This window comes from Thalassophryne amazonica, chromosome 1 (assembly GCF_902500255.1).
Source record: "Thalassophryne amazonica chromosome 1, fThaAma1.1, whole genome shotgun sequence".
In the NCBI taxonomy this organism is placed as follows: domain Eukaryota; kingdom Metazoa; phylum Chordata; class Actinopteri; order Batrachoidiformes; family Batrachoididae; genus Thalassophryne; species Thalassophryne amazonica.
The window spans coordinates 91,912,188-91,927,242 of record NC_047103.1 but is presented as its reverse complement, the minus strand read 5'-3'; the positions used below and the strand labels follow the sequence as shown (position 1 = coordinate 91,927,242).

Below are 15,055 nucleotides of genomic sequence, written 5' to 3'. Positions count from 1 at the left end.
ATATATATATATATATATATATATATATATATATATATATATATATATTTTTTTTTTTTTATCACTGTTAAACATTTGTACCTTTGTCTTTGTTCTGTTATTGTGCTGTTATGCACCTGTCTTAAAAGTAACCCTGAGAATGTACTTGTTATTCAACTTTGTTTTAGCATGCTGGGGTCAGTCTGAACTGGGAGTAAAGAACTGGAGGTTGTTTTGACCGTTGTGAATTTATGGCCTTGTACATGTGATGCTTAGTATAAAGAACAGGACACTCCAGGCAGATGCAGAACAGATGATAAGTGCAACAGACGAACGGGATGTGCTGACCTCCATTGATAAGATTAAAGAAACTGTTTTTCCACGCAGATGCACTTATTGACGTATGTGTTTATGTTACGGGAAGAAACTTGTCTTGCGTTATTCCCCCCACCCTTAGGACAAGTTTTATGATGTGGTTAGGGCTTCTCCAATAAAAAGAGCAGGAGCGCAGGCCAGACTTTAGTGTAGCTTTGGTGTACAGCCTGACTGCACTCCTCGCGAGATAAATTTGACTTTCCGTCTCACTGGTGGTTCTTGACTCTGTTTGTCTTGTTAAAGGTTTTAAGAATGTTTGGAGGAGAAAATACCCAACACATAGTTCAACTCAAATTGCTTAATTCAGTTTGATATATTCCAAATGATACAGCTGTATAACATGAAACATAACGAGTGCTTCTAAAATCCATCCATCCAGTGTACCATTCCTGGGCCACACTACAGTGACCGTAGGATAACTGAGATTGTCCAAAAATTATTTTCATCTTCTGATACATACATACCTACCACTGAGGGACCCCGCAGTAGTAGGAGGGACTGCCTATCTGTCCTTCCCAGTACAGATGGGCGATATATATTGTAATTTCAAGACCAAATTCTTCCACTCGTCTAACCCCTAAAAAGGTCATATCCAATCATATCCTAAAAAGATGCCTGAACCACATTAAATAACTCTGAACATGATGGTGCAGCATCTCCATTCTGAGTTTGTTTCACAACATCAATATTAATTTAGCACTGCACCTTAAAGACAGGCTAGACATCCCAGTGACTACAAACCCATTTCCAGTGAAGTTGGGACATTGTGTAAAAATGTAAATAAAAACAGAATACAATGATTTGCTAATCCTCTTCAACCTATATTGAATTGAATACATCACAAAAACAAGATATTTAATGTGCAAACTGATAAACTCTTGTTTTTGTGCAAATATTTGCTCCTATTGAAATGGATGCCTGCAACACATTTCAAAAAAGTTTGGACGGGGCAACAAAAAACTGGGAAAGTTGATGAAAGAACACATAATTGAAAAGAGGTGAGTGTCATGAGTGGGTATAAAAGGAGCATCCCCAAAAGGCTCAGCCGTTCACAAGCAAAGATGGGGTGAGGCTCACCACTTTGTGAACAACTGCATGAAAAATAGTCCAACAATTTAAGAACAATGTTTCTCAGCATTCAAATGCAAGGAATTTAGGGATTCCATCATCTACAGTCCATAATATATTCAGAAGATTCAGACAATCTGGAGAACTTTCTACACATAAGCGGCAAGGCCGAAAACCAACATTGAATGCCCGTGACCTTCAATCCCTCAGGTGGCACTGCATTAAAAACCAACATCATTGTGTAAAGGATCTTACCACGTGGGCTCAGGAACAATTCAGAAAACCACTGTCAGTTAACACAGTTCGTGACGGCATCTACAAGTGCAAGTTAAAACACTACCATGCAAAGCGAAAGCCATACTGTGCTGGCGAACTGCTTGATAGTCCCTCCTCCCTTTCCATCAGCGGGGGATGCCAGGTGGAACGAATCTGCTGAGCAATCTGTGCGTGCCCGGTATGTTTAAAATGATGGACCTGTCACTGTTGGGTATTGGGGCCGCAGCGCTTGTAGCGATCGTAGCGCAAGCAAATTCATCTGTAAAACCAGCGTGACTGTGCAGCGACGATTCCTTTCTACAAACGTTTGAAAGACAACCGGTAAGCGCCATATTATCCTGTGACTGTGAAACTTACCTGAGCAGTGTGGTGCAATCAGTGACGTTCTGGAAACACAGACTCTAAAAGACTGTGGTTTGATTGAATTGTTTGTTAATGTGGTTTGTTGTGCTTTGTGCAAGTTGGGGTTAAAACAAGGTGTAGTTATAAGCTACAGTTAAAACAAGGCGTAGTTAAAAGCTACAGTTAAAACAAGACATAGTTAAAAGCTACAGTTAAAACAAGACGTAGTTAAAAGCTACATTACATAAAAGCTACAGAGTCTGTTTGCCTAAAATTAGAATAAAATGGTAAAAGTCCAATAAAATGTAGTTTGTAGAAACGTAAAACCATTTACGTATACCAAGCAAGTTTTAATTTAGCTAAAAATGTAGTTTAAAATCTCTCACTAAAAGTATAAATCTATTTACTTGGCTAAAAACAAAGCGAAAAATATGCTGTTTGGCTAAAACATATTAGATTTATTAATTTAGTCAAATAATGAACTGTTTTGAAATCTCTTGGCTAAAATACGTGATGTTACCTTGGCTAAAGACATAAATATAAAAATGTACTTAAAAACTTTAGCATGGGTAAAAATGTATTTAAACCTTTTGCTTTACCTGCTAAACCTTTAACCTTCTGCTGAAAGTTATGTGTTCAAAGTTATCCTACAATTCATATGGTTTATAAATAGTAGCTGAAATCTTTCACTAACAAATATTATTAAATCTTACTAGTGGCTAAAATGCTAAAAATCTTTGACTATAAAATATCGTTGAGATCTTCAAGAATATATTAAATCTGTCTAAATCGGTTAAAAATACTGTCGTAAAAATATTTTGATTTAAAAGACAGGAATATTAATATTATGAGTAATGTGTTTATTTTCATGTACAATAAGTAATTTTGTATTTTTGTTCTCTTTTTGAGGTTTTTCACCTAACTGCCTGTTCAACATGGAAAAGTAATAAATGGGAAATCAAATTCTATGGCTGCTCACTGAGTGAAATCCAGTTGAAATTCAATGTAGAAGGTTTATCCTTTTTAGTAGGGAATTGCACAAACTAAGTCAGAACACAACTTTATGCATACATGAACAACATCCAGAAACACCACCGCCTTCTCTGTGTCTGAGCTCATTTGAAATGGAGAGACGCAAAGTGGAAAAGTGTGCTGTGGTCTGATGAGTCCATATTTCAAATTGTTTTTGGAAATCATGGATATTGTGTCCTCCAGACAAAAGAGGAAAAAGACCATCCAGATTGTTACCAGCGCAAAGTTCAAAAGCCAGCATCTGTGATGGTATGGGTATGTGTTAGTGCCCATGGCATGGGCAACTTACACATCTGCGATGGAAGCAGCAATTCTGAAAGGTACATCGAGGTTTTGGAGCAACACATGCCATCCAAACAACGTCTTTTTCAAGGACGTCCCTGCTTATTTCAGCAAGACAATGCCAAGCCACATTCTGCACGTGTTACAACAGCGTGGCTTCATAGTAAAAGAGTGTGGGTACTAGATTGGTCTGCCTGCAGTCCAGGCCTGTCGCCCATTGAAAATGTGTGGCGCATTATGAAGCGTAAAATACAACAGAGACCACAGACTGTTGAACAACTGAAGTCGTACATCAAGCAAGAATGGGAAAGAATTCCACCTACAAAGCTTCAACAATTAGTGTCCTCAGTTCCCAAAGGCTTATTGAATGTTGTTAGAAGCAAAGGTGATGTAACACAGTGGTAAACATACAACTGTCCCAGCTTTTTTGAAACATGTTGCAGGCATACATTTCAAAATGAGCAAATATTTGCACAAAAACAATAAAGTTTATCAGTTTGAACATTAAATATCTTGTCTTTGTGGTGTATTCAACTGAATATAGGTTGAACAGGATTTGCAAATCATTGTATTCTGTTTTTATGTACATTTTACACAATGTACCAACTTCATTGGAATTGGGGTTGTACTTTGAAACAGAGCTGCTGTCTGGCCAGTAGTCATCTCCTGGAGGCACGCATTTGACTGCCCATTTAGTGGCAGCAATGTCATCCCAGAAAGCATCAACCATCAACTTCCATGTCCTATGCTGAGCATTGTAGGACATCATGGTTTCACCCAGGTTCATATTCAGTTCTTGAACCTTGTTCGCAAAACCTGTAGATTTATGGATGTGGTGGGGAGTGTTGTCAGACTCCTGGACCTGGAGACCCCTATCCAGCAAATAGCTCACAATTTGTTAAAAAAAAAAAAAAAGGTCTTCGACTGCAGCCCCCCAAAAACAGATGGAGTTCTTTCATGCGGGACAGTTACAGAAACAGCAGGCTCTCTTTCTCTGAAAAGAGGGCTGAGTCAGTACACAATCAGTCCACTGGGTGTCGCTATTAGAAAACAGTTGGCTTACAAAAAGGTTGGGCTCCAGGCTTCAATGGCACAGCTGACAGTGCATTTGGCTCCTCAAGTCCAAAGAACAAACAACAAAGGTCAGTATCTCATGAAGAAAATCTCAGCAAACAGATCAAATATGGCAGGCGCACTCCGTATTCAGGAATGGAAGTCTGAGTCAATATCAAATTAGTCACAAGAAAAATCAATGGGGAAATAATAAGCGCTAGAGAGAAGGACAAAACCTTACAATCTGGCAGGAAGCAAGGGATGGGGCTGATTAAAAAAAAAAGATGTGAACCTATTAACCCACACAGGTGGAAGGAAGCACAGAGGCATGAGGACAAGGAATCAAAACCAAGTGATCCTGAAGTTACCACAGTGAAAAATACAAACAAAACAGTTGGACACAGAGGACGACAGAGATAAACAAAAATAAATGCAATTCCAAACACCAGGGTGATCCCGTGAAAAGGCAAACATGCCAAGCACAACCAATGTTATAATGCTGGAGAGAAGTGTGTGTGTGTGTGTGTATATATATATATATATAAACGCAACACTTTTGGTTTTGCTCCCATTTTGTATGAGATGAACTCAAAGATCTAAAACTTTTTCCACATACACAGTATCACCATTTCCCTCAAATATTGTTCACAAACCAGTCTAAATCTGTGATAGTGAGCACTTCTCCTTTGCTGAGATAATCCATCTCACCTCACAGGTGTGCCATATCAAGATGCTGATTAGACACCATGATTAGTGCACAGGTGTGCCTTAGACTGCCCACAATAAAAGGCCACTCTGAAAGGTGCAGTTTTGTTTTATTGGGGGGGATACCAGTCAGTATCTGGTGTGACCACCATTTGCCTCATGCAGTGCAACACATCTCCTTCACATCATCCGTGAAGAAACACCTCTCCAACGTGCCAAATGCCAGCGAATGTGAGCATTTGCCCACTCAAGTCGGTTACGATGACAAACTGGAGTCAGGTCGAGACCCCGATGAGGACGACGAGCATGCAGATGAGCTTCCCTGAGATGGTTTCTGACAGTTTGTGCAGAAATTCTTTGGTTTTGCAAACCGATTGTTTCAGCAGCTGTCCGAGTGGCTGGTCTCGACGATCTTGGAGGTGAACATGCTGGATGTGGAGGTCCTGGGCTGGTGTGGTTACACGTGGTCTGCGGTTGTGAGGCTGATTGGATGTACTGCCAAATTCTCTGAAACGACTTTGGAGACGGCTTATGGTAGAGACATGAACATTCAATACACGAGCAACAGCTCTGGTTGACATCCTGCTGTCAGCATGCCAATTGCACGCTCCCTCAAATCTTGCGACATCTGTGGCATTGTGCTGTGTGATAAAACTGCACCTTTCAGAGTGGCCTTTACTGTGGGCAGTCTAAGGCACACCTGTGCACTAATCATGGTGTCTAATCAGCATCTTGGTATGGCACACCTGTGAGATGGGATGGATTATCTCAGCAAAGGAGAAGTGCTCACTATCACAGATTTAGACTGGTTTGTGAACAATATTTGAGAGAAATGGTGATATTGTGTATGTGGAAAAAAGATTTAGAACTTTGAGTTCATCTCATACAAAATGGGAGCAAAACCAAAAGTGTTGCGTTTATATTTTTGTTGAGTGTATATATATATATATATATATATATATATATATATATATATATATACACGAGGTCTATTAGATAATAACCAACCCTTTTATTTTTTTTTTAACTATATGGATTTGAATGACGTGCGATTACAACAATCATGCTTGAACCCTCGTGCGCATGCGTGAGTTTTTTCACGCGTGTCGGTGACGTCATTTCCCTGTGGGCAGGCCTTGAGTGAGATGTGGTCCCGCCCTCTCGGCTGAATTCCTTTGTTTCACACGCTGCTCGAGACGGCACGCGTTGCTTTATCAACATTTTTTCTGGACCTGTGAGGAATATCCGAGTGGACACTGTTCGAGAAACTAAGGTGGTTTTTGGTGAAAAGTTTAACAGCTGATGAGAGATTATGGGGTGTTTCTGTCGCTGTAAGGACTTCCCACAGAGCAGGACGTCGTGCAGCGCTTCCAGGCGCCGTCGTCGGCCTGTTTCGACCTGAAAACATCCTAATTTAAGGCTTAATTCACCCAGGACGTCGTGAGAGAACAAAGAAGATTCAGAAGAGGCCGGCATGAGGCCCGACATGCGACTCTGCCCGCACGTTCTTTCATTACAAAATGTCCGTTAACAATGGAATGTCCGAATAAACTCCTCATGCTGACTTCTTCTGAAAGTTCTCTGTTCTCTGATGACTTCCTGGATCAACAGAGCCTGAAATGTGGACGTTTTCAACTTGAAACGGCGAGACGCTGCCGCCTCGAAGCGCAGATCGCCGTCAGGCGCTGTGGGCCGTCCTTACGGCGACACTACCAGACCAAAATCTCTCATCAGCCGTTAAAATTTTTACCAAAAACCAGCTGAATTTATCGAATGGTGTCCACTCAGTTGTGCCTTACAGTTTTGAAAAAATTTTGATCAAACAAAGCAGCAGTCTCTGAGCCATTCCTAAACAATGAAAAAACGACGAGAGGGTGGGCCACTCCTCACTCAAAGACTGCCCACAGGCGAATGAGGTAACCGACAGGCGTGAAAAAACTCTTGCATGCCCATGAGGGTTCAAGCATGTCTGATGTAATCACACGTGATTCAAATCCATATGGTTTTTGAAAAAAATAATAAGGTCGGATACTTTTCTAATAGACCTCGTATATATACTTTTGAAAAAATCGATCATCAGATGTATGAATCAATCTTTTGGAATTAAAATGAGAATCTCAGGTGAGGCGATGGTCTACTGGTTAAAGCGTTGGGCTTGAGACCAGAGGATCCTCCGTTCAAATCCCAGCCTGACCAGAAAATCACTAAGGGCCCTTGGGCAAGGTCATTAATCCCCTAGTTTCTCCCAGTGTGTCGTGAGTACCTTGTATGGCAGCACCCTCACATCGGGGTGAATATGAGCATTATTTGTAAAGTGCTTTGAGCGTCTGACGCAGATGGAATATATATATATATATATATATATATATATATATATATATATATATATATATATATATAAATGCAGTCCATTTACCATTTTAATCAATTTAAAATCTGCAATCAATCTTTTCAACCCAGTACTAATTTAATCTCTATACAAAGCAGTTGTTCCCCATTAGCCATTAGCTTTCAACCAATAGGAACAGTCCTTAAAAAGGTGTTAAAATATTATTATTAAATATTAAAATATTCTTGATTGTAGATCACCAACAAGACATCCCCTCCGCCACCCTACCACCACCACCTGTCTGCTGCCTGAGGTTGGGCTCTGTCCCTGCCTTTTCCTTTGGTAGCATTTGTGATCATCTCAACTCTACTCTCTACCATGATAGAGACATGTGCCAAATCTCTTTCGCTAAAGACTATAACATTCTGTACATTGTATAAACCGGATACTCACACTCACCGGACAAAAGCAAGTCCCAATGTTTTTGTATGGTTTTCCATGTAATAAACACCGTATATACCAGATTTTGTATAACAGATTTTCTCTCACATCGGCCAAAACCTCCCATCCCATCACACTTAATTCCATTAAAAACCCCTTGCACGTATTGGACAGCGCAGTCTGGAGGTGCCCAGTCGCAAAATGAAGTTCAGCACTGACACACGCTGATTTGAGTAAAGTGGGTATCATATTTACTTAATTAAAAGCCCAGGCTTTATTTTTTTTAACTCAGCTCATACCCGGCACCGAAACGAGGCGGGCCTTTATTCAAGGCCAGCAATTATTAACCAAAAAGCGCTTGCTGCCTGCACTGTAATATGGTGTTAAGTTTCACACATATCCCTGGGTGTGGTGAATAAAAGACAGGCGCTTCCTCAGCTTCCTCAAGCTCCCGGTGCAACACGCCCAGGACTGTCTGCAGTTCGCATATGGGCAGGTGGTGGTATGGAGGATGCCATCCTCTACCTGCTACACCGAGTCCACTCGCACCTGGATAAGGTAAATGACACAGTGAGGATTCTCTTTTTGTACACTTGAGCACTTTCAACACCATCCCAACCCTTGTGCTTCAGGACGAACTGAACAGGATGCGAGTGGACCCCTGCCTGATAACTTGGATCTCCAGCTACCATATTGACAGGCCACAGTATGTCAGGCTGAGGGACACATCTGACCCTATGATCAGCAACACTGGAGCACCTCAGGGCACAGTACTGGCCCCTTTTTTCTTCATCCTGTACACCTCCAGACCAGACCAGAGGTGTCAAATCCAGCTTCAGAAAGTAAAAGTCCAGCCACATATTTGTTTCATCTTCTCAATAAACCAGCTGATTGTAATTAGTTCAGCTCTTCAGGCAGGTGGATGAGCTAATTATTGAGATCACCTGTTTTAGGTGCACAGGTAGAAGCAACGCATGGGAGGGTTTTTACTTTCAGAAGCCAGATTTGACACCTCTGCAGATGACACAGCCATTATTGGATGCATCAGGGATGACAAAGAGGAGGAGGACAGGAGCCTAGTGAAGGAATTTGCTGCCTTGTGCCACACAAACCATCTACAGCTCAACACCTTGAAGACAAAGAAGCAGGTCATTGACTTTGGGAAGTCAAGAACAAGACTGTGACCAGTTCTGATCAAGGGAGTTGAGGTGGAGGTAAACACAGATGGTGATCACGTGACTAAGCTCCCTCGGTAGATAGTATTGCCACAGGCTAACAGCAGCAGCTCAAGGTTTTAGCAGTGCAAGATTGGCTTTATGGAGATATGCCCTGGGTTACACCACTGGTTGTTAACATACATGATGAGTCCTCCACATTTAATTTTTCCATATGCTTTATTGTTTCCATCGGCTCTCACAGCAGTGAATCCCAGCAGGTCCACATTAGCATCCGGTACAAGGTGGGTTAGCCACGTCTCTGTAAAGATTAACAAGCTGCTGTCATGGTAAATACAGTGGTTTTTCAGTGCGGACAGCTCGTCAATCTTGTTCGGCAGTGAATTCACATTTCCCATGATCACGGAGGAAATCGATGACTTGGCTAGGCTAACAGATGCCTCCAGTTGTCTGTTAGCCTAGCCTTTAGCTTAGCCACGGCATTGCAGCCCCTGGGTCTCCTCTTCAACTCTGCCGGGATGGGGTGTCATATCCCAGGGCGTCCCTTTGTTCTCAGAGCCAGCAGTTCCTCTCTTGAATAAGTGGTAGCGTTGAAAAGTTAAGAACATCCATGGGATATGTATAAAGCACACAACATCTTCGTGAAAAGAGCAAAAGTGTAGAAAGCAGAGGAAAAAGAGCTAAAAAAAAGAGGTAAAAATGGAGAGCTACTGGAGAGGCAGCCATCTACCACAGTGCCTGAGTGAAGAAGCTGCTTAATAATTATGCACACCTTCATATAGAGTATTAATCACTGTAGGCCACATCCTACCTCGGTACGCAAATACATATCATATGAGAATGCTTAAACCCAAAAAGCTTTCAAGCTTATATGCTTGGAGTCAGAAAATATGTGTAGAAATAATGATAAAGTCAGAATCCTCGCTTAGAAATTGTGCAGGCTATCAGGCTAACGGTGCTGGGTGTCATAAGATGAATACTTCCTGGCAGAAATGCACAATACAGTGTTTATATAGCTTATCCATTGCAAAGTGTAAAAGCTATACTAAGAATAACAATGATATAAAGAAAGTGTAATAATAAAACAAATACAATTATACCAGTAAAATTTGTTATATGACTATTAGCAACAACTTTCTCATCTCTCCTTTGGTTTAGGCTTAATAGTCACAGATTGAATATTTACTGTATGTGGCCCTGCAATAGACTGGCATCCTGTCCAGGATGTACCCTGCCTCTCACCCTGTGACTACTGGGATAGGCTCCAGCCCCCCATGCCCAGCAAACCTTGATAAGAGTAAGTGGGTATGGAAAATTAATGAATATCTGCTGCATGTCTTCTGTTTTTGACTAATTCCTTTTTGGATGTTTCAAGTCCAACAGTGATGGAAACTGATATCAAAAAATGTCCATTGACGCCTTGAACAAAATGTTTGCTTTTTTATTGCTGCACCGATCCTGAAATAAATAATCCATCCATGTTTGTTTTTCCAATTTTTTATTTTTATTTTTTATGTTTATTTTGTCATCTGTAAGACTAAATAACAAGAAATGTTTTCAGTCTGACAGCACCATCCTTTTTGAGTTTATGAGTATTTACTGACATGTTTCATTGAGGATCTCCCACAAACAGACACAGCAGTCAGAATGCAGCCTCTCACAGGGAGAAAGGAGGCATGTCCATGTGACCTTCTCCAGCCTCTGGGGTTGGCTGTGAGTCAAAGCTTGACAAGAACAGAGATTCCTTTTACAGATGAGAATTTTTAGTTTCAGGAAGTGGTGGAACGAAGTCTCTATGACGTTCCATCACTGATTTATTTATAAAAAATATGCTGACAAGTGCACTCGCACACGGCGGTGCGTCCATGGAACCCAGAGGGTTAAGACTTCATTTTAAGGCAAAATTTGCCCACCTGAAGATGACGATACAGCCAGATGTGAACTTGCCAAATGTGATCTTCTGCACAAAGTCTTTGTTGTTTTTGGACACCATGTCTTCTTTATGAATCAGCTTACTCTCATTTACCTGCAAGACATTTTTGAAATATCTAAATTTTAACAGGTCAAGTTTTTGTTTTAATACAGTGTCACACTGTTCAGTGGCTATAAAATACAAGGATATACACCAAAAACAACTGGTATTCATTGGTGACACAGATGACAGGAGTAAAATGAATAGACATAAAATACAACCCCAATTCCAATGAAGTTGGGACGTTGTGTAAAATGTAAATTAAAAACAGAAGACAATGATTTGCAAATCCTCTTCAACCTATAGTCAATTGAATACACCACAAAGACAACATATTTAATGTTCAAACTGATAAACTTTATTGCTTTTGTGCAAATAGTTGCTCATTTTGAAATGGATGCCTGCAGCATGTTTCAAAAAAGCTGGGACAATGGTATGTTTACCGCTGTGTTACATCACCTTTCTTTCTAACAACACTCACTCAGCATTTGGGAACTGACGACACTAATTGTTGAAGCTTTGTAGGTGGAATTATATCCCATTCTTGCTTGATGTACGACTTCATTTGTTGAACAGTCTGTGGTCTCCATTGTCGTATTTTGCGCTTCATAATGCACCACACATTTTCAATGGGCGACAGGTTGGTGCCATCACAGATGTGTAAGTTACCCATGCCATGGGCACTAACACACCCATACCATCACAGATGCTGGTTTTTGAACTTTGCGCTGGTAATAATCTGGATGGTTTCTTCCCTCTTTTGTCCGGAGGACACATCGTCCATGATTTCTAAAACAATTTGAAATGTGGACTCATCAGACCACAGCACACTTCTCCACTTTGCGTCTGTCCATTTCAAATGAGCTCGGGCACAGAGAAGGTGGTGGTGAATGTTAAGAAACATTGTTCTTAAACTGTTGGGCTAATTTTTCTTGCAGTTGTTCAAAAGTGGTGATCCTCACCCCATCTTTGCTTGTCAATGGCTGAGGATTTTGGGGATGCTCCTTTTATACCCAATCATGACACTCACCTGTTTCCAATTATATGTTCTTTCATCAACTTTCCCAGTCTTTTGTTGCCCCGTCCCAAGTTTTTTGAAATGTGTTGCAGGCATCCATTTCAAAATGAGAAAATATTTGCACAAAAACAACACAGTTTATCAGTTTGAACATCAAATATCTTGTCTTTGTGGTGTATTCAATTCAATAAGTTGAAGAGGATTTGCAAATCATTGTATCATTGTATAACTTTATTGGAATTGGGGTTATAATTAAATTAGGCCCCATCTTTCAACTGGCAAAATAAATTTTGTAACACATACAAAATTTCTTGGTGTTTATATTGATGATAAAGCTGGAAAACACATATTAACTATGTTAAAACTAAAATGTCAAAAGCCATTGCAATTCTGCATGCAGCTCAGACTTCCTCGTCCAACATGCATTAACCACTTTATATTATGCATTACTTGTTCCATATATTACATATTGTGCCGAGGTTTAGCGAAACACATATAGAACTCATACTAAACCAGTTTTCTCTTGCAAAAGAAAGCTGTAAGAATGATCAGTAAAAAAACATATTGCCAACAAATCCGTTATTTGCTTGTCTGCAAATTTTTAAATTCTGGGACTTGGTTGATTATATTAAAATACAGATTATGTATGAATTCAAAAATAAGCTTTTGCCTCTACATGTCCTCAATCTGTTTAAAATGAGGGATTCCAGCTACAGTTTGAGAGGAACATTATTATTTGAGAAACTGAAGATCCGTACTACTGTTAAAACTCATTGTGTTTCTGTCAGGGGTGTTAATACTTGGAATAATTGTCCTGATAATATTAAAATACTTGGTACATTGGTTGGTTTTAAAAGGATCTACAAAAAGAACATATTTACCCATTATAGGATTAGTTTTACCATTTTGTCATTGTTCACTATTACTTGTTTGGTTGTATTTTGAAATTTCAGTGATCGATTAAGTTAAATTGTTCATGCACTTTCTTTTTCTTTTTTGTATAGTTGTCATGAGTATACGAGGTCTATTAGAAAAGTATCCGACCTTATTATTTTTTTTCAAAAACCATAAGGATTTGAATCACGTGTGATTACATCAGACATGCTTGAACCCTCGTGGGCATGCGAGAGTTTTTTCACGCCTGTTGGTTACGTCATTCGCCTGTGGGCAGTCTTTGAGTGAGGAGTGGCCCACCCTCTTGTCGATTTTTTTCATTGTTTAGGAATGGCTCAGAAACTGCTGCTTTGTTTGATCAAATTTTTTTCAAAACTGTAAGGCACAACTGAGTGGACACCATTCGATAAATTCAGCTGGTTTTCGGTAAAAATTTTAACGGCTGATGAGAGATTTTGGTCTGGTAGTGTCGCCGTAAGGACGGCCCACGGCGCCTGACGGCGATCTGCGCTTCGAGGCGGCAGCGTCTCACCGTTTCAAGTTGAAAACTTCCACATTTCAGGCTCTGTTGATCCAGGAAGTCGTCAGAGAACAGAGAACTTTCAGAAGAAGTCGGCATGAGGAGTTTATTTGGACATTCCATTGTTAACGGACATTTTGTAATGAAAGAATGTGCGGGCAAACTCGCATGTCGGGCCGGACCCGACCGCAGGGGGTCGCGATAGGAAAAACACCTCCGTTGGAAACCTTAACGGGCAAGTTGGAACATGCCCAAGCTGTTAAACAATTTCTCAGTTACTCACTTGTTGAAAGCCATCAAAAGCCACCTGAATTTTACAAATGGTTTTCAACACGGAGGTGTTTTTCCTGTCATGGTGCACACAGATTTGCCGATTCGTCATGGAAACGACTCTGCGAATTTGCACGCACGTCTTTCATTAAAAAATGTCCTTAAACAGTGGAATGTCCGCATAAAGTCCTCATGCCGGCCTCTTCTGAATCTTCTCTGTTCTCTCACGACGTCCTGGGTGAATTAAGCCTTAAATTAGGATGTTTTCAGGTCGAAACAGGCCGACGACGGCGCCTGGAAGTGCTGCACGACGTCCTGCTCTGTGGGAAGTCCTTACACCGACAGAAACACCCCATAATCTCTCATCAGCCGTTAAACTTTTCACCGAAAACCAGCTTAATTTCTCGAATAGTGTCCACTCGGATATGTTGATAAAGCAACGCGCGCCGTCTCGAGCAGCGTGTGAAACAAAGGAATTCAGCCGAGAGGGCGGGACCACATCTCACTCAAGGCCTGCCCACAGGGAAATGACGTCACCGACACGCATGAAAAAACTCATGCATGCGCACGAGGGTTCAAGCATGATTGGTGTAATCGCATGTCATTCAAATCCATATAGTTAAAAAAAAAATAAAAGGGTCAGTTTATTATCTAATAGATCTTGTATATATTTATATATGTATACATACTTTATTTTTAATGGGATAAGGGGAGGGTGCTTATAGTAGGCATGCACATAACTGGTACTCATGGTGCATGTGCGTGCTAAAAATAAATGATGCGCAGCAGAAAACACAAGGGAAGTGCTTCATAAGAGGAAAGCAATGACAGATTGTTTCCCTCTGCTGTGCATCACTGATGCTGAGCACACACGAACACCATGAGTACCAGTTAGGTGCACCCCTGCTTATAAGCCTTGCTTCTGCCTTCACCCTTTTGGCCACACGAGTTCTCTGTACATTGTTCCTTTTATGTTTTGTTCTTGTCTTTATTGTTGCTCATCTGTGTGGCAGATAAATTCATTCATTCATTCATTCAAAAATTAACGCACAATGCAAGTGTTATTCCTACCCAGGGACACCAAAAAGGGAAAAATAAAAGTTAGGATTCTCGGGGCCCATGATTAGGGGCACAGAGAGGCCCGTAATACAATTGTAATATGACACTCAGTTATAAACTTACAATCACTAGTGTATTTTATTATTTACAATGTATTGGTAACATTAAGTTTATTTGTTCTGGAAACATTTCTCAATGCCCCCCCCCATTTTCACCTAACATGGTTCTGTCCACCTGCTCCCTCAGACTGCTGCAAAAACTTTCA

At 40.6% G+C, this 15,055-nt stretch overlaps 1 protein-coding gene across 2 annotated transcripts in view; it reads right to left on the bottom strand.

Annotated features, from left to right (window-relative positions):
- LOC117512550 (glycogen debranching enzyme-like) overlaps positions 1-15,055 on the bottom strand; it is a 279,336-nt gene that overhangs the window by 116,538 nt on the left and 147,743 nt on the right. For both annotated transcript variants that reach the window (XR_004561327.1, XM_034172666.1), the window contains exon 18: positions 10,971-11,083. Coding sequence is in view for 1 of the 2 variants with exons in the window: in XM_034172666.1 (XP_034028557.1) it covers positions 10,971-11,083 (113 nt within the window). In the remaining variant the exon portion in view is untranslated. The remainder of the gene's footprint in view (positions 1-10,970; positions 11,084-15,055) is intronic.